Source organism: Magnolia sinica, chromosome 8 (assembly GCF_029962835.1).
Source record: "Magnolia sinica isolate HGM2019 chromosome 8, MsV1, whole genome shotgun sequence".
Lineage (NCBI taxonomy): Eukaryota > Viridiplantae > Streptophyta > Magnoliopsida > Magnoliales > Magnoliaceae > Magnolia > Magnolia sinica.
The window spans coordinates 86,157,398-86,176,460 of record NC_080580.1 but is presented as its reverse complement, the minus strand read 5'-3'; the positions used below and the strand labels follow the sequence as shown (position 1 = coordinate 86,176,460).

Below are 19,063 nucleotides of genomic sequence, written 5' to 3'. Positions count from 1 at the left end.
ATTTCCTCGATTTCGCTGGGTTTTCCTAGTTGCGGCAAATGCTGCAGGACGAGTCACGGAACCTTATTAATCGTTAGGTTGGTTCTAAGCTCCTTGGGCCCCGTCTGGACCTGATGGTTCAGCGTTATCGGTCTCATTTTGTTCGCTACGACTAGTTTTTTTGGTTCTCGCCGTTAACGCTCACTTGACACTTCTGGATAGAGCCTGGAAAATGATTTTTTGTATCGTTTCCCACAGACGACGCCAAACTATTGATGCAAAAATCTGGTCCACCCACTTTAGACCTTCGAGTACCTGCACAGGAAGAAGACAAAGGAGACTCTGGCTAGAGTAGGGGACCCTCCGATGCCAAAGTCAAGCTAGGAATGTGGATCTTATAGTATTGAAGGTTTAGGGGAGAGTTTTTGCATACCTTTCACCCTTGAAGTGCTTCTCATTTATAGGAGAGGGAGGATCCCGCCGTACAGGGATCCTCTTCCTGATTTCTAGGAGATTTGATTTAGTCGTAATCTACTTACGGATGCTTCCCGATCCCGAAATCCTCAGAATCGAGAATCCTTTCACAAGATTTTCGGAACGGTATTTAAGTCTATACCGTTTCTTCCTCGCTCGGCTCGGCCTTAACCGACTCAAGTAACAGACGAGTCTCGACTGGCTGCAAGGATGAAGCTTTCTGCCTCCTGTCGAACGGAATATAATCGGCTTATGGCCGACGTTCTTCCTTAATCTGATAACCGACACTGTAACCGGCCTTTTATGGGTCGGTTTTATGGTCGGTCAGGTTGCTTTTATTTTTGGGGCCTCAATCGGCCTCTTTAGACATTGCTACCTCGTTAATCGAGCCAACTTTATGTCTTACTTTACCTATGACTCCCGGCTCTTAAGGTATCGGTCGGGATTCGTTTCCCTGGAATCCGAGCTAAGTTTCTCCTTTAGGCTTTGTCTTGTCTTGGTCCAACACGTTGCCTCGGACTCTCAGACGGTGCCGATAGAGTTGGTCCATTCCATAACCGAGTCTCAAACTAAGTGTTTTTTCCCGAACATTATTTATGATAAACAACTATATATATAATTAATAAAATTATAGGTATAAAAAATAAAACTTATATTAAAAATATAATATATTAATGTAATAATGAAAATATTAGCATATATTCACTCAGCTAACTCCACTTAACCCACTTGGGTTGGGCGTGGGTTGAGGATTCACAACCGAAGATGGATTGGATTAGGCTACGTTTGCAGTATAGGAACCTTGGGTTGGGCTAAGGTTGAGCACCAACCCAACCCGACCGGACCCGACCCAACCCGAGCCAACCGATTTTGACTATGATAGTGAGAGGATAATCCAGACCGTCCAATTTTAAGTTTAGCGGATTGTGGATGTACCGTAGTGTAAAATACAGAAATAAATAAATAAAATAAAAATAAAAATAAAGCGAATTGGACCGTTACTCTTGGAATTTGGATCATTACAGTTTCTCTTATGATTGTCTATTTGATAACCACCAATTAGACGGTTACAGTCGCTTGATCAGTCTCAATTTCAACGTGTGATCCATCTAGAATACACGCTGCAATTTGGATGGTTTGGATAGCATACGTGAGTGCTAGATGCGATGAAAATGAGTTACTGACTAGTTCAACGGTAAAGAAAATTGACCTGATTAGTGGCACGATAGATAATCCAGACCGTTAACATGAAGGCCCTCACCAAAGATGCTATTCCGTTCATGCTTTGGGACCGTTATTTGAATGGTCCAAATTTAAACATGAAACTTCCAGGTGTACGGTTGTAAGTTGGCTTTGCCACGTGTGCCGCATGCACAGTGTGGCCGTGATTTTGGACGGTTTGTACTGAGGTCTGAGGCGCATGTTGCCACGTGTACCGCATGCATAGAGATCTCTGCAAAGGGAAGCGGCTTAGGTGAGACCCCGAAGTCACCCAGGACAGTGCGGCCCTTACTGTGGGGCCCACCTTGATGTGTGTTTTCTGTATCTACTCCGTTCATCTGTTTTTTCATATCATTGTAGGACATTATCCCAAAAATTAATCATATCCAGTTCTCATCTCGACCATAGCATAAAAAACAGTGGTGATTGACGATTAATGGGCCAAAAAATTATTGGATCAAGCTTATATTTATTTTTTCCCTTCATCCAAGATTACGTGACCTTATCAAAATATTGTATAGAAAATAAAAAATACGGAAACATTAAGGAGCTCACTAAGAATTTTTTAATGGTAGGGCGTTCAATCACCAAAGTTTCATAAGTTATGGTCCACATGATTATTGGATCCACTTCAATTTTAGTATAATGTACTAAAATGATGTGGAAAAACGGATGGACGGTGTGGATAAATAATTTATTCATCAAAGTGGGCCCCATGGTAAGGACCGCACTGAATTGGGTGAGGCCAGGGTCTCACCTTATCTGCTCCCTCTGCCAGGGAATCGACGTGTCTCTTTTCACAGAGTGTTATGGCGACTCGCACGAGCAGAGACTCAAATAGCGACTCGCACGCCACGTGGCGTATGTGTGCAAGATGTTGTCCGTTCTATCGGGTGTGGGCCCCATTAACATGCCAGGCACCAAAAATCTCAATGAAACGGACTGGCTACTCCCCCTGACATCAGCCCATGGCTGACGGTCGGTGCTCTGTGGGCTCCACCATGATGTGTGTGTTTCATCCATGCCTTCCACCTACTTTTATAGATCATTTTAAATAAAAAATGAAGTATATCCAAATCTCAGGACCACATTACAGGAAACAGTGTTGAATGAGTGTTGACCATTAAAAACATTTTGGGCCATAAAAGTTTTGGATCAAGCTGAATTTTGTTTTGTCCCTTTATCTGGGCTTGTATGACCTAATCAATAGATTGGATGTCAAATAAACAGTACATTGGGCCTTAGGAGGATTTTAATGGTGGATATCCAATTCTTATTGTTTTCATGTGGCATGGTCCACCTGAGATTTATATCCATCTCAGTTTTTAGATCAAGCCATAAAAGGATCTGTAAAAATGGATGAACGGAATGGATGAAACAAATACATCATGGTGGGGCCCACAGAGCACCGACCATCAGCCACGGGTCCGGTGTCAGGGGAAGTAGCCAATCCGTTTCCAAATCTCAACGGCTAACTTATCAGGAGGTGCACACGTGCCAAGATAGATGAACGGTTGCAGAATAGAAACACGTCACTCACTGACAAATCATCTTGCCGGAGCCAGGGAATGCATAAACCAGCCCACCAGAACAGTGTCTCAGACACTCCACACGTGTGAAAGGTGGTTCGTCGGCTGCGATTTGCCTCAGGTTCACCACTCTCCTCTCAGACGCTACTGGAGAAATGCTGCGAGTACACTCGCCTCATGTGCTAGCGACCTACACGTGTAATTCCACTACACGATCATGAGATGGACCACACACGTACAGAATTTGAAGCTTGCGGCTCCATTTAACGGTTTGTTTATTCTTCCAGATGTGGCCCACCTGATGATCGTACTGGCCTTTATTCTAGTTATGGTATGTACATCGCGACGCCTCATGGACGCTGTGCACTCGCCTCACGTGCTAGTGAGCTACACTTGCAATTCCCACTATTAGATCATCAGGTGGACTACTCACATGCACAGAATTTGAAGCGTGCCGCTCCTTGTAACCGTTCGTTTCTTTGTACAGATGTGGATATCCAATGTTCGGTGGACCATGCACATGCGCAGAATTTGAAGCATGTGGCTACTCGTAACCATTCGTTTCTTCGTACAGATGTGGGCCACTGATGATTATATTGGCCTTGCATTCTAGATATGGTATGTACACCGTGATGCCCGACAAGAGATCCGGTCGGGCTGGAGCAACACAATCGAGTCTTGACCATAGAGCTTACTTTAATGCATGTATCTCCATGTTGGATATGTTTTCCCAACTCATTTTAAGGAAGAAAAAATTGGCACTGTAGATGAGTCTGCGCGATGCCTTGTTATTTTTATTTTTAATTTTTACCGCCCGAAAATTTATTTCACCAAAGGTGACTTTTAGGGTATGGATGTTGGTTTTTAGGTGAAAATATTCCTGCCTATTAGGAAAAAGTAAAAATATTTTCATCTTTTTAAATTTGTTCATACGAATAGAGATTTACGTTGGTACTTAAGGATTTTATTTTCAGATCTAATAAAAAAAGGTGAGTCATATGTTAGGTCTATACAAAATCTCTTTAAGAAATTTCAAAAATTAAAAGTGAATCCAAGTCTTGGGTGGACTACGTTAGGTCTATACAAAATCTCTTTAAAAAATTTCAAAAATTAAAAGTGAATCCAAGTCTTGGGTGGACTGCACAACTAAAATAAAAGGTAATTGATCATTAAAAACTTTTTTTAGGGGGCTATAAAAGTTTTGAGTTACTCTAATATTTGTGTTTTCTTTTTATTCATGCCTGTGTAACTTTGCAAATAAATATTATGGTGAGCTTTAGTAAGTTTTTAATGATGGATGTACAGTCACCACTATTTCCCCAGCGTGGCTCACTTCATGTTTAAATATGTTTCCTTCGTTTGCTCATGTATTTAAATAAGCTCAAACAATGGGTGAACACATGGATATACAACATATATCAACGTTGGAATGCAGTGTTACTTTGACTAACTCCATTTGCTCCCTTAACCAGGTGGCTGTATTCATACAAGCCAGCCTTATTGTGGGGCCCACCTTGTTGTATCTAAAAAAAATAAAGTAGATTGAAATCGCAAGCAAACTATACGACAAAAAGTAATGATGATTGAACACCTCCTCGTTAACAATTCCGAGGGCCATCTTATTATTTCTGGTATTATTTACTTGCCATCCAACATAGCTAGGGCCTGTTTGGCTGGGTGGATTGGAAGGGTTTGAATGGTATTAAGGTGGATGGCATGGATTTCTAGGTAATGGTGGTGTTGTCAGTGGATTGTCTTGGGATCCATGGGATTGCTATATCCAGTTTGTTTGGCACGCCCGGCCAATCACAGGATTAAACCTTCCCATCCCTTCCAATCCCTCCAACCAAACACGTCTAGGGCAATTTTGAACGGATTAGGGTGGATTAGATGCGATTTAAAGGTAATGATTGTGTTGTCAGTGGATTGTCTTAAGATCCATCGGATTGGGATCAGATCATTGACTTTGTTTGGCACGCCCTGGCGAATCTTGGGATTTAACTTCCAATCCCTTCCAATACCTTCAGTCCCTTCCAATCCGACCGGCCAAACGGGCCCTTATAAGGTCACGGGACTTGAATGGAGGATCCAAAACCTTTGTTATGGGTCAAATTCTAATGTTTCCTATGGTATGGTTCACCTGAGAATTGGATCTACTTTATTATCTGGCATATTAATTAAAATGATCTGAAAAAATGGATAGATAGCTTGGATATAGAATACATACATCAAGGTAGGCCCCACAGTCAGTGGGGCACCACCTTGGGTGAGACCACGGTCGCACCCAAACCGCTCCGACAATTGTAACTAGCTTTACATGAGAGGCGAGGAAGCGAGGGGCGCCAATGGATTTGGTGAGACACGGGTAACGACTCAGTGGGCGTGGCCTGACCGTCGGGCCCACCTTGATGTATGTATTGTATATCCATGCCATCCAATTGTTTTTTTAGTTTATTTAAGATGAGGTTTAAAAAAATGAGGGACTCAAAATTCAAATGGAGCACACAATAAGGATTAAATTCTCACCATTACAAAACTCGTGGGGGCCACAAAAGTTTTGGATGTGGCTGCGATTGATGTTTTCCAATCTCCCAGGTTTGTGTGACCTCATCAATAGTTTGGATGAAAAAAAAAGAGTATAGTTGGCTCTATATAGTTTTTAACGGTGGTCGTTCAATTAACACTGTTTTCTTTGATGTGGTTCACCTAAGAATTGGATCTATCTAATTTTTAGGAAAATGACCTAAAACGAGTTAGAAAAACGGATGGACGGCGTGGATATACACCACATACATTGAGATGGGCCCCACGGTCAGCCCTCACCCACTAAACTGTCAACACTGCCTGACCTAATCCGCGCCCGCAAGCGAGTACACTTGCTTATTCACTCTTCTCAATACCACCTCCGGAATCCGCCATTTGTTATCACTCTCTCTTTCTCGCACTGTCTGCAGCAACGGCGATGGCTCTTCGGACCCTCTCCAGAAAGAAAACCCTAGGTTTAGGGTTAGGGTTTGGGATTCGACATTTTCAGACCTGCACTCTCCCGGACCTTCCGTACGACTATGGCGCGCTTGAGCCGGTCATTAGTGGGGAGATCATGACGCTCCACCACCAGAAGCACCACCAGACTTACGTCACCAACTACAACAAGGCCCTCGAGCAGCTCGATGAGGCCATGACCAAGGGAGATTCGTCAACAGTCGTCCAATTGCAAAGCGCCATCAAATTCAACGGCGGAGGTTTTGTTTTTCCTCCTCTTTCTCTCTTTCTATGAATTGGAGGAACTGTATGGTATTTGGAAGAGTATGGTGGATCATGCAAATCCGTCCATGCTCTTTACATGCAGTATGCATGTAATGAGCCAATCCGAACCTATTGAATATTGGCCGCTCGGTAGATGGGTGCTGATCTAAAAATTGCACTGATTGGATGGTAGAAACTAGAAATGCCCGATTGATGGACAGTCACTTGCTCAATTTGGACTCCTAACCGTCCATTTGATGTCCACGTCCAGATGCTTGATGCCCGGCATGCTCTGAATTAGAGATGTTATGACATTGCTTGACAGAACCAAACTGTTTCTTAGATCAGTCCAAAATTTGTGAAAATGGAGCCTACCTTCAGTGATTGGCACCATTCATCTTCTTGACCGTAATACGATTGGGTTATGGCCCCAAAATTTCCATCATCAGATGATCATAACAGGGGCCCGCATAAAACTTAGCTTTCATGCGATTGGAGCAGGAGACGGCTCAAGATTTTAAGGCGGGTATTTATAATTATTATTATTATCTTTTGTGGAATGACCTGTTCATGATGGCCGCAACAGATGAATGGCTTGGATGACAGAAAGGTTTGAGCCTGCCTATTGGATGTTGGCTGAACAAAAACTGCCCTTTTATATTTGGCTGAGAATTGCATATTTCCCTACAAACTAATCAGCCTAGAAAATTTTGTAGAGAATCAAATACTTTAATTTAAAACATCTGACTAGAGATAATTAAATTCTCTTCAGTTAAGATTTCTACAGCGAATTAAATTCATGTAAATAAGAGAGAGTTCAAGCAAGGTTTCAAAGTATCATCTGAAACCGGTACATATCGCCCAAGATGTACCAGTTTCATCTGTAAATGATGCGAGCCATGTGTCTATATCGTCCCATTTTCAGCCTGAAATGGATTGATATGGGACGACATGAGTGATGCAACCCAATTTCAGTGGTGACCAATATGGTATGCTGAAACTGATTTCTAACCTGGTTGGGAACCCCAAGTTGCCTGATACTGGCAATTTGGGGCAATATGGCCCAGTGTCAGTGGTGACCAATGTGGTACCCTGAAATCAGTTTTCAAATCCTTGAGTTCAAGTGAGGTTTCATGTATAGAGAGAGGAATTTTCCCTCCATATATAAACCCCTTTATACAGGGGATGGATACATACACCGTTGGGGCACCCATATTCAGAGGTGTTTATGCACTAACCACATGATTCTACTCCTTAACAACTAACACCGACGTTTACACTTCCTTCATGTTGTGTGTACACTTGTTACAAGGTGCATGATGGTACCTCATTTTTTACGGCACACCCAAACCAACTAAAGTTGATATTATATCTAACATCCCCCCTCAATCAAATATTAAAAATGTTCAGTTTTTAATTAAACTTGTTAAACTTCAAGGTGGGAAGTCCTTTGGTAATTTGTTAGCGAGCTGCTCATTGATGGATGTAGGCACAAATTCAGTATCTCCACTTAACACCTTTATCTATATGTGGTGATAGTGTATTTTGATTTTTGTTGTTCCTACATGAAACACTGGATTAGCTGCGCAGTAAGAGAAAGTGCACTCTTGTTGGCATCATGATTAAGATTCATATGGTAAGTTTACAAGGGAGTGAGTAATGGGGAAAGAACACGTTTCTTGGAGGAAAGTTGGGGATAAACTGCTTACGCAGAGTTCCCCAATTTTATTTTATTTTTTGAGAGGCAATGAAAATTTATTAAGAAAATTGCTGAAGCAGAAAAGAACAAAATTGCACTAATGTTGAAATAAAAAGGAAAGATCAATAGACTTGCTGCATGTAGCGTTTGAAGTATCAGTATCGCTACAAGTTTCACTGGCTAGGGATACAGAAATAATATTGATATCGGCGATAACTAGAAATGCAGGGAAACATGGGAAAAGTGATGGAATTTTTCAACGAAACTTCAGGAGATGCTAAAATACATATATTTGCATAATTAGGAATAAAAAAAATTTACAAAACAAATACATAAATAATAAGTTTCCATTTAATGGAGGGCTTAAAAGCATGTGTTGTTGTAAAAAAATCAGTCCCACCATCCCATCAATTCATCTAACCATCATACTTTCCATCCAAACATCCATCAATATTTCAGAATATCTACAACACGATATTTTGTTGAGAAATCGTCAAACAACTGAAAATGAGACGAAAGAATGTGGTCTTGATATCGCTTGCCCATGTTGCGTTAATAATGATATTGCCAACAATTTAATCATTGCATACAACTGTGTGCCAAAAAAAAAGTTGAAATGTATTTTTTAATAAACAAAATTTTAGCGATATCAATACATTGGCGTTGGCGGTATTATTGAAATATCTCTGATACACTGGGGAAACAAGCAACACCAGGAATTTACACTGTCGAAAATATTGGCGATGCATTGGAGATATCGGTACAAGACACCATGAATTTACATGGTAGAAAATATTGATGATACATTGGTGATACTTAGCAATACATCACTGATACTTAGAATTTCTGATACTACCAGTGTTATCGGTATCGCTGAGCTGGAGATAGAGATAATATCAAGGATACTCCGAACAATGGTTGCATGAACATAAGGCATCCATTTAGAGACAACACATTTAACTAGATAAATGATCCTCTCAATTGAAGGCTTCTTATCTTGAAATTGCACGCTGTTTTAATCCTTCCAAATAAACCAGAAAATGCTCATCGAGAGAAGCCCCCAGACTGCTCTTCTAGCTTTCCTAGCACATCCTCCTTGCAAATCCCATAGAAGATGGTCCACTGACTTCGGCATCACGCAACAAATCTAGAAGATAAGAGGGAAATGATCCTAGACATTGTGTGCGAAAGGACAATGAATGAAGAGGTGATCTATAGTCTCTGCTTCCCTATAACACATCCGACATATGTTGGGGATGACCATGCCTTTCTTTTGATGATTGTCAATAGTTAACAACCTCTTTCTACACATCAACCAAACAAAAGTAGCAACCCTAGGAGGGGCTCCAAAAGACCACTGGAGGAATGGATAGGAAGTCCAACTATTTGGTTTCAATATCAATTTATAGAAAGAACGAACCAAAAAGACGTCCCAGCTATGAACCTTCCACACCATTGCATCGGTTTCTTGAGATGATGGGAAGTAAAACTTCAAGTGATCAAGCAAACTGATGAGCTCCTCATTCTCTTCTTCTGATAAGTTTCTTCTGCACGGGGGAGACCAAACCACAGCTCCAACAGATAAAGAATAAGAACAATCCACAAGATTAGACCGGTCCACAGCCAGATTAGCTATTCTCGGGAAATCCTGATATAATAGTCGGTCCCCAAACCACACATCTGTCCAAAAATGAATTCGGTTCCCCTTTCCTAGAGAAAAAGGGATGCCTTGCCTAAACAGAGATTCGGAAGAGACTATTGCTTTCCAAACATAAGAAGCCCAATAAAAAGCAGATTTAATGCTCCAATCGCTTATTTGAGTACCATACTTTGAAACTAGAATCTCCCTTCAGATTTTGCCTTCTTCGGCTCCGAATCTCCAATTACATTTTCTGAGGAGGGCCAAATTCATGAGGCTCAAATCTTTTAAACCAGCCCCGCCTTCACTAATTGGTTTACAAACGTCTTGACAATTAAGTAAATTGAATTTTCATTTTTCTTTGTTCCCCTTCCATAGAAAATATCTCCTCATTTTATCAATCATTTCCTAAACCGCTTTAGGACACTTTAAAAGAGACATAAAATAGACCAACATGTTGGAGAGGGCCGCTTTAAGGAGCAACAAGCGGGCTCCCAAGGAGAGATATCGCAAGTCCAGGAAGGTAGCTTCCTTTCCACTCTTTCGATCACCAAAACTTATGGTACATTCATTGTATAACTTCCCATCTGTTAACTTCATGTAAAATCCAACCCTTCTAATAAGCGAACCGCCAAGTCTTCAAAGTTCTTTGCTGCTAATATCCTTTTGACCTTGAGCGTGCCAATGTTTGGGGGTTCTTGCATGCCTCCAAGAGTTGAAGCACTGATAAAATCCTTTACTCTTGATTACCTCGAAAAAGAACTTCTTCTTCAAAAATGTGCCATCGATGTTGTGACAATGTAGAGATAGTGAGTCACCTCGTCCTTTATTATGCAATGGCTTATAATATTTGACACTTCTTTAATGTCTTTGAGATTTTTGGGTTTCAACTGAGGTTAGTGGTTGGTCTCTTCAGAGGGTGGGGGTTGATCATTTTAATGCTAGATGCAACCCTTTGGAGAGTGCTTCCTTCTTCTTCTTTTTTTCCTTTCTTTATTATTATTATTATTATTTTAAATTAGTGTTTGGAAAGAACGTAACTAAAGAATTATTGATAATACATCCCATTAGCAAATAGCTTCAATGAGAAAATTAAAACTTTCTCATGGATTTGGCCACGTGACTAAAGAATTTAAGTACGTTTCTATCATTTATCTGGATGGAAGCTAGATTTGTGTTGAATGATTATAGGTCATCTCATCCTTCATTATGTGATGGCTCAGAATATTTGGCACTTTTCTAACATATTTGGCATTTTTTTTTTTGAGTGCAATCGAGGTAAGTGGTCGAAAAATTGGTGAGAGACACGGTACCAACTGAAAAGTTGGTCTGTGTTTTAGTTCATTTTCAGATCTAGTTGTTTGTTCTTTCATAAACTAGAACAGTAACAATATAGCACAATATTCTATAACACCCATGTATGTGAAACTATATTTCTGTAATCATGTTGTCTTGTATATTTACCTGATACTTTGATATTAAGGGCCTGTTGGATGGCGGCAGTTACAGTTGAGTGGGACAGCAGAATCTCTATCCATTTTGTTTTGGCAGGTTACAAAATGGAAGGAATTTTGAAAAAAATAAAAAAACGCCCTTTTAACTGGATCCTCCTGTGAAGTTACAGATAAGCCAAACACCATGGTATTTGAGTTTCATATCCTTTTGGGTCAAAATCCAAGAAGTTACCTTACTCACTAATGCATACACATTCATCCCTCCAAACAGGCCCTAATGGTAAATTTTGCCCTCATGCTGTATCCATGTTATGTCCATGCAGTATGCGTGTATCGTAGACATAATCATCTTTGTTATTTACTGAATGACGTATTTATTAATTCTTGCAGGTCATGTCAATCACTCTATATTCTGGAAAAATCTCACACCCATTAATGTGAGTATGCAGTCTCTCTCTCACATGTAAACTTGATTCTATGCTTCAGTTTCTTTTACTGCATCAGCCCAGGGCCATGACATGTTCCCACTGAAAATTTGTGGCAGGAAGGAGGGGGCGAGCCTCCAAAGGGTTCCCTTGGTTGGGCTATTGACACTCATTTTGGTTCTATGGAAGCATTGGTGAAAAAAATCAATGCAGAAGGTGCTGCTGTACAAGGTTCTGGATGGGTGGTGAGCTTAGCAGATTGATGATAAATTTCTTGCGTATTTGCCTTGACTTTCATGTTTCCTGGATTTCTCTTTTTGACTTCAATGTACTATTGTTATTATTTATTATGGTTTTTTGCATATTCCCATCTCAATAATGGGGTATTTGCAAATACCCACATAGAAATCTTGACTCTGCAAATGCCCACATCGGTAATTAGCCATTATTGCAAGTACCCACTTTCTGTTAGTTTTTCAAAACTTCCATTAAAAGCAGTAATAAAATGTCAAAAATGCCCCCTTAGTATTATAAAATGAATGCGCACCTTATCCCATAACCATTTTGCCAGTCTTCGATCATATGGACATGATCATACAAATGAACGGTGTTGATTATTTGGATGGGCCCCACAAAGAATTTCCCAAAATCAGATTAGAGAGAGCAAAAGAAAAGAAAAAAAGCTTACTTCCCTAGTCTTCTTCCACTCTTCCTCTTCCTCTTCCAGTTAGGAGCTGTTAGCTTCCAAGACGGCATGACTGTGAGAGATTGTGAGAAGAGATTGGGCTAGAGTGTTTTTTTATGGTTGAAGGAGAATGCGCAAGCATGTAAGATTTTTTTATTTTTATTTTTAATTATTATTATTATTATTTTATTTTATTATTATTATTTTTTTAAAGAAAACGAGAGAAATACATTAAAGAAGAAAGAAGGAAAAACAAAAGGTTGCTGAGATAGCAGAACCACTAACAAGATAAAAATAAGAGGTCAAGACTAGAAAGACCGTTAACTAAAACAGACCACTCCACAACCAGACGAAACACCCTCTCCCAAACAGCATAGACCGAAGAACTGTTATCGTTGAAACACCTGTTATTCCTTTCTTCCTAAGTAGACCACCAAATAACAAGAAGCATCATGCGCCACACCTGAGATTGGGTTTTACCGAACTTAAACCCATGCCAAAATGGCAAGAGCTCAGACAGAGATTGCGGAAGACAAGTAGAAACCTTGAATTTTCTGAACGTGATCGACCATAAATTGGAGATAAACTGGCAATGCATGAGGAGATGTTCGACCATTTCTTCCGCCTTCATGCAACAAAGACAAACATTGACAATTTGCATGCCTCACTTCCTTAAATTGTCAACAGTAAGGATCTATTTTCTTCCAACCAACCAGGTGAAGCAGATGAATTTTTGAGGGGCTGGGTACTTCCAAATGAATTGAGCGGAGCACTCCGAAAGGGATGGAGGCGAGCAAAGAAGAGAGTGGAGAGATCTGACTGAGAAGGACCCAAACTTTTCCAAGAGCCAAATCGGCCTATCCTGATCCAAAGTATTCGGAATCATTTGATAAAGACGATCGAGGAGGTTCACATATTCGTCAACTTCCCAATCGTGAAGATTACGAGTAAAATCAACGGACCATACAATATCGGAAGGATGGAATTCATAACAACAAGCAACAGGGATGGACTTATCAGAACTAAGCCGATAGATATTCGGGAAAAGGGATTTAAGAGGAACGTTGCCCATCCACACTTATCGTCCCAGAAATTTATGAGAGTGCCATCGCCAAGCCGAAAACCAGTGTTAGCAATGACTTCCTTTCTAGCTCTTAGGATCCCTTTACAAACAGAGGAGGCTCTATAGGATGTAGATTCCTTTGTCCACTAGTTACCTTGAGATGTGCCGTATTTTCCTTTGATAATAGCGTTCCAAAGGGCATAGTTATCTGAGGCCAATCTCCAAGACCATTTACCAAGAAGCGCCCGATTCATGTATTTCAAATTTCTGATACTAGCGCCTCCCTCCCTAAAATGTTTGTAGACGTGATGCCAGTCCAGGAGATGGAATTTCTTTTGGGAATCTTTACCAGACCAGAGGAAATCGCGATGAAGTTTGTCGATCCGCTGGAGAACTGAGGAAGGGCATCGGAAAAGAGACATGAAATAAACTGGTAAATTGGATAGAGCCGATTTGATAAGCGTTAATCGACCCCCCATGGAGAGATAATGACATTTCCATCTAGCTAGGAGCTTCTGAAATCTGTTAACCACTCTGTCCCACATAGAATAAGGGGGGGAGGGGGGACCAATGCATAGAGGGAGACCGACAAAAGTGGAAGGAAAACGGGTAACCGCACAGCCGATGCGGATAGCGAGAGAGGATAGATCTTCGTCCGAGATGTTAATGCCATAGATTTTGGACTTCGACATGTTGATTTTCATACCAGAAACTGCCTCAAAACAGATAAGTGAATCATGAAGATTGTCGATATATGTGGGGGCAGCTTCTGAGAATATTAATGTGTCATCAGTGAACTGGATGTGAGAAATAAGGGTAGGGATTCCCGGCATAGAAATGCCTTTGAGGATACCGACTTGTTGCCCGCGAGCAAGCATCTGAGAGAGGGCTTCACCTACAAGAAGGAATAAAAGCGGAGAAAGGGGGTCGCCTTGCCTGATGCCTCTCGAACTTTTGAAAAAGCCATGTGGGGAGCCATTGACTAAAACAGAGAAGTGAGCGGATCCAATGCATGCCTTGATCCATCGACGCCATGTAGTCCCGAAGCCCATGCGGCCCATGAGGTAATGGAGGAAGTCCCAGTCAACGTGGTCATACGCCTTCTCGATATCCAAGCATGTAAGATTTTGAGCAGGATTTGGGAGAGATTAGACTAGGGTTTTGGGTTTGGAAATGGGTTCTTGGGGCTGGTAATGGGTTTGGAGAAAGAGGGAGAGGTGTTTAAGGGAGGAGGGTATTTTCATCATTTAGAAAGTTTAAACTTCTGTTAACAAAAATTAATATGATTTTTTGCAAAAACACTGCATTATTGATGTGGTTATTTGCAAAAGATAATTTATATTTTGGGTATTTGTAAATACCAAATAGATAATGTGGTAATACGCATAGACCCTTATTTATCATTGTTATTATTATTTGTTGAATCTTGTTAACTGGTTCTAAACATACAGTGGCTGGGTCTGGATAAGGAGCTGAAGAAACTTGTGGTTGAAACCACAGCAAATCAGGTAATCTTTACAAGACAAGCGCTACCATATGATGTTGAGTGGCATTAATTGCGAAAGAGCCCTTGCAAAGCTACTTGTATGTGAGATCCCAACCATTTGCTAGGTTGACCCCACAGTATGTGCTGTGGCAAAAAATTAAGCTGGTCCACTCATCAGGTTGGACACACGTATGTCAGATGTGGAGTGTTGGTAAATCCTTCACAATTGTCAATTCTTTCATGCATGTGTGGGCCTCCTTATGGCTTGAGCGGCCTGATTTTTGGGCACGCATTTGGTGGGCCCACCTGGTGGATGGCTTGAATCTCCCACACGCATGCCACATTGTTATGTGTGGAGAAAGTAGAATTCTAAATCCTCATGTTTTAGGTGCTTCACTTTCCCCAGATCCACACTATTTCTGGTACCTGTCATCCATGTTTGATATTGTTGAGTATAGTATATGACTTTACCACACATATTTATATCATGTTTTGAGTAAATAACTTGAAGCTTATTACAGGATCCGCTGGTAACTAAAGGAGCAAGTTTAGTTCCTTTGCTGGGGATAGATGTATGGGAGCATGCATACTACTTACAGGTGATTCAACGGCTTTGAAACTGTTCTTTACCCTGCATGCATCTGTGTGTGTGTGTGTGTGTGTGTGTGTGTGTGTGTTAATTCTGGTAGCAACACCCAAATTGGATTGTATATGTATATCTGTTTTAGTAGGCAATTATGCAGCCAAGCTCATTACAAAACTGTGAATAATTATAGAAGCAGAAGGGACTGTTTGGGAGCGTGGATTTGGAACCCCCTGGATTTGCAATCCTCCCAGTGTGTTTGGCACCCTGGAGTGTGAATCAGCTCTAATCCAAAAGTACCTATCCATGGTATATTTATAGGGGTTTGAATTTAATTACTATATTAACTTTAATATCTCTAATTAGTGAGATATATAATTTTTGACACAATGGTTGTGATAAGCCCGCTGAAATATATGCTTTGCCTGAAAATGGTGAAATTCCAAGTCTCAGATGGGCCACAAGCACAAGATCATGTCTGAGTGACTAACCAACGATTTTTAATCGTTGATTTACATGGACAATGTTTGGATGTGCTGATTTACATGGAGAATGTTTAGACAGCGCTGATCATCATTAGTGAACCATGTGCCCAATAGAATGATAGTGTATAGTGACACACATGTTACACCTGCAACTATTGAAATGATTTTAGGTGTAATCCAAGCTCTCACCGTGGATTACAAACCCCCTCAAAGAGGGGATTGGAAACCCCCTGGATTTGAAACCCCCAGTTACTTTATGCTACCAAACAACCAGGGGATTCGAAACCCCCTAAAATCCCCTTCAATCCCCTCCAATCCACGGTGCCAAACGACCACTAAAAATATAATAAAATAATAAAATAATAAAGTAAAAATCCAAAATAGTGAAAGAAAGATCTTAGATTTTGCAGATGAGTTAGGATCGAACTGAACTGTTCTTGGCTTGCCATGTCCATATAAGTTATCAATGGGCTGTGTCCTTTGGCGTGATTGGTTCATCAACCCTACTTTCTAGCATGCTGGTATTGGGCTTTCAGTTCGAACAAGTCAGAGATGCTTCTCTTATCCTGACCAGCAATCTAATGGAACCAATGATGGATGGATGATGGCCCAGGTTGGGAGATTCTATCCATCCTATCTTTTGCTTTTCCTGCTGAATGTGCCTCATTTCTGTATTTCTTTTCCTAGCCATATATTTGTGGACCACTGATTGAAGCATTAACGTTGTTGCATCAATTAGATTCTTAGGAGTGGCTCATCCACTGTGGGGCCTGACAGATCAACGGTCTAGATCACTGAGTCATGAGCCTCATAGATACAAAATATCCAACAATGCTATTGATATCATTGGCTTGACGATCCATATGAATTCCTCCTAAGTAGTTGTATCTTTGAAAGTTAGTGGTTGGCAGGGAATCCATAGGATGTTACTTGCAAACACCCACGATAGTTTGTACAGGTTTCTCGCTAGGGTTAACAACTAAAAACTTGGCTTTGACTGACTTAGTTGACTTGAGATTTGGTTGAGCAGACGAAGTCAAGTTTTTCAATATCAGAATGGTTAAAAACCAATGAGTGCGTATGCGTCCACATATGGATGCATGCCTGTCTGTTAGCAAACTAGTGCAATATAAGTAGACTGAAAAACACATCTTGTTGTGGTCACTGCAATATGCAGATGATGCTTGAGTTGTCTAGATTCAAGAATTACATTTTTATGTATCATTGCTTCATTAGTTTTACCTTATCGAAGATAACAGAACTCCCACATGACATGCCATAATCAAATGATGTTTTTTCTTTACACAAGATTTCCAAACCTTTCAAAGTTGAAATGGTCTGATGAAAAACAGAACACTGCATTTTTTCTTTTTTATTTTGGTTTCTTCTTGAATTCTCCCATCTTCTCCAGAAAGTTCTTTTGGGTTTTACAGTATCAAGATTTTCACTCATTTGGTTGTATTTTTAGACCATGGTTAGATGTGAGCGCTTCTGCCACGCCATTAAAAAATGTGACTGATTCTATGACTCGTGAATTATTAGAATTGCCATCAATCAAGACCTACCAATTTTTTAACCTCTGCATATGTTACGTATTCACATATGGGTGGGGGCCATGGTTGTACTTTACAGTATGCTCTGGTGCTAAAGTTGGGGTTCGAGTCCTTACCTCAGTGGTAGACTCGATTTTCAACACGAGGTCTTGGGTTCGAGACCCATAGGTGGTGAAATCCCACTACGGCGTGCGTGGGTGTGTGTGTGTGTGTCGGGTGCGTGTGTTGAAAAAAAAAAAAAAAAAGGTTGTTAGGTTGTCAGTTTGTGCAAGTGCTGCTCATGTTTCACAGATCCAAACCATTGATAAGACTGGTCCCACCTAGATCTCATGCGCGCAACCAAAATCCCCCACATTAGAAAATCCTAGCCGTGTTTATTGGTTGAATGTGGAACTTGCTGTATTTTCGTTCTCAATCATGGATTGCTGACCACCATTTGATGGTTAGGATTTTCATGATCTGTTGTATTAGCTATCCACCAAATGCCCATCATATCAACAGTTCAGCTCACTGAAAGATGGGCCCCCGTTGTACTTACATTGGATTTAAGTAGCAGTTTTAGATTGCGATTCGCCTGGGGATTGAAACCAGATGACTCCGGGTGGTGACTTGTTTCATTTCGGTCTGAAATCGATACGACTCAGACAATACCTGACTCATGTAGGATGATTTTTCAAACCATGGTACCAACTGAGAACCTGAACTCCTGTACTAACGCTCACCCGAGCAGTGTATATTAAAGCATCAGGGATACCCTAGATTTTGGGAAACGTGCAGTCACCTCCTGGTTCTTGAATCACAGCCTCAATTTGCATCTATGTAACAATTGCAGTAAGTTCCATCTGGGTAAACATGAGTACTTGCAGTCTATTAGATTTCTCTGGTGCATGTGCATGCACTTGCACATGATTTCCACATGCACATACAAATCTCGTCTTCATCTGCATCATCATCATAACTATTGGCATCCTGTCCTAATGATGCAGTACAAAAATGTGAGGCCGGATTATTTGAAGAACATATGGAAGGTTATAAACTGGAAGTATGCAAGTGATGTGTTTGATAAGGAGTCGCCTTGAGGTAAAACCTTTCTCATGCCTCCCATTTTCAGTTTTATGACTATAAGAATAAGTTGGTGAACTACAATGGTTGTGCTTCTGATGAGATGTGTTCTTGAGGGATGTCCATGTCGGTTTGTTTAGTCTTGTTGTTGTGTAGAAACTGTTCACAAATGTTCAACAGGACCTTTTTTTAGTATATTTTGTTCCCTTCTATCTCTGATTTATGTTTAGCTTAAGCCATTGGATGCCACTGTGGTGGCATGTGGGATCAGAGATGCTCATCAGGAGGTTGCCACTATGAACCCTGGGCCTATGACTGAGAAGTTGCCCATGTCATGGGCTTTTTGTCTGTCCAGTCCACCTGATGACTGGATTGGCCTATTTTTGGGCTGGCATGCGTACAAAGTGGTCCCACCTGATGAATGGCCTGGATTCTGCTCAGGAGTTCCATGTCGGAAACACATGGAACATGTGCACCTGC

At 40.8% G+C, this 19,063-nt stretch overlaps 1 protein-coding gene across 1 annotated transcript; it reads left to right on the top strand.

Moving 5' to 3' along the window:
- Positions 1-6,106: 6,106 nt before the first annotated feature.
- LOC131253579 (superoxide dismutase [Mn], mitochondrial-like) lies at positions 6,107-18,793 on the top strand. Its single transcript, XM_058254634.1, has 6 exons — positions 6,107-6,445; positions 11,632-11,678; positions 11,786-11,911; positions 14,866-14,922; positions 15,422-15,499; positions 18,508-18,793. Exons 1-6 carry the CDS (start codon positions 6,166-6,168, stop codon positions 18,598-18,600), a joined length of 681 nt encoding a protein of 226 aa, XP_058110617.1. The 5' UTR covers positions 6,107-6,165; the 3' UTR covers positions 18,601-18,793.
- The last annotated feature ends 270 nt before the right edge of the window (positions 18,794-19,063 follow it).

Excerpts from the sequence above, each read along its gene's own strand:
- LOC131253579 (XM_058254634.1), top strand. The coding sequence starts at position 6,166 with ATGGCTCTTCGGACCCTCTCCAGAAAGAAAACCCTAGGTTTAGGGTTA. Across the intron at positions 6,446-11,631 it reads CATCAAATTCAACGGCGGAG|GTCATGTCAATCACTCTATA; the intron begins GTTTTGTTTTTC and ends TAATTCTTGCAG. Across the intron at positions 11,912-14,865 it reads TACAAGGTTCTGGATGGGTG|TGGCTGGGTCTGGATAAGGA; the intron begins GTGAGCTTAGCA and ends CTAAACATACAG.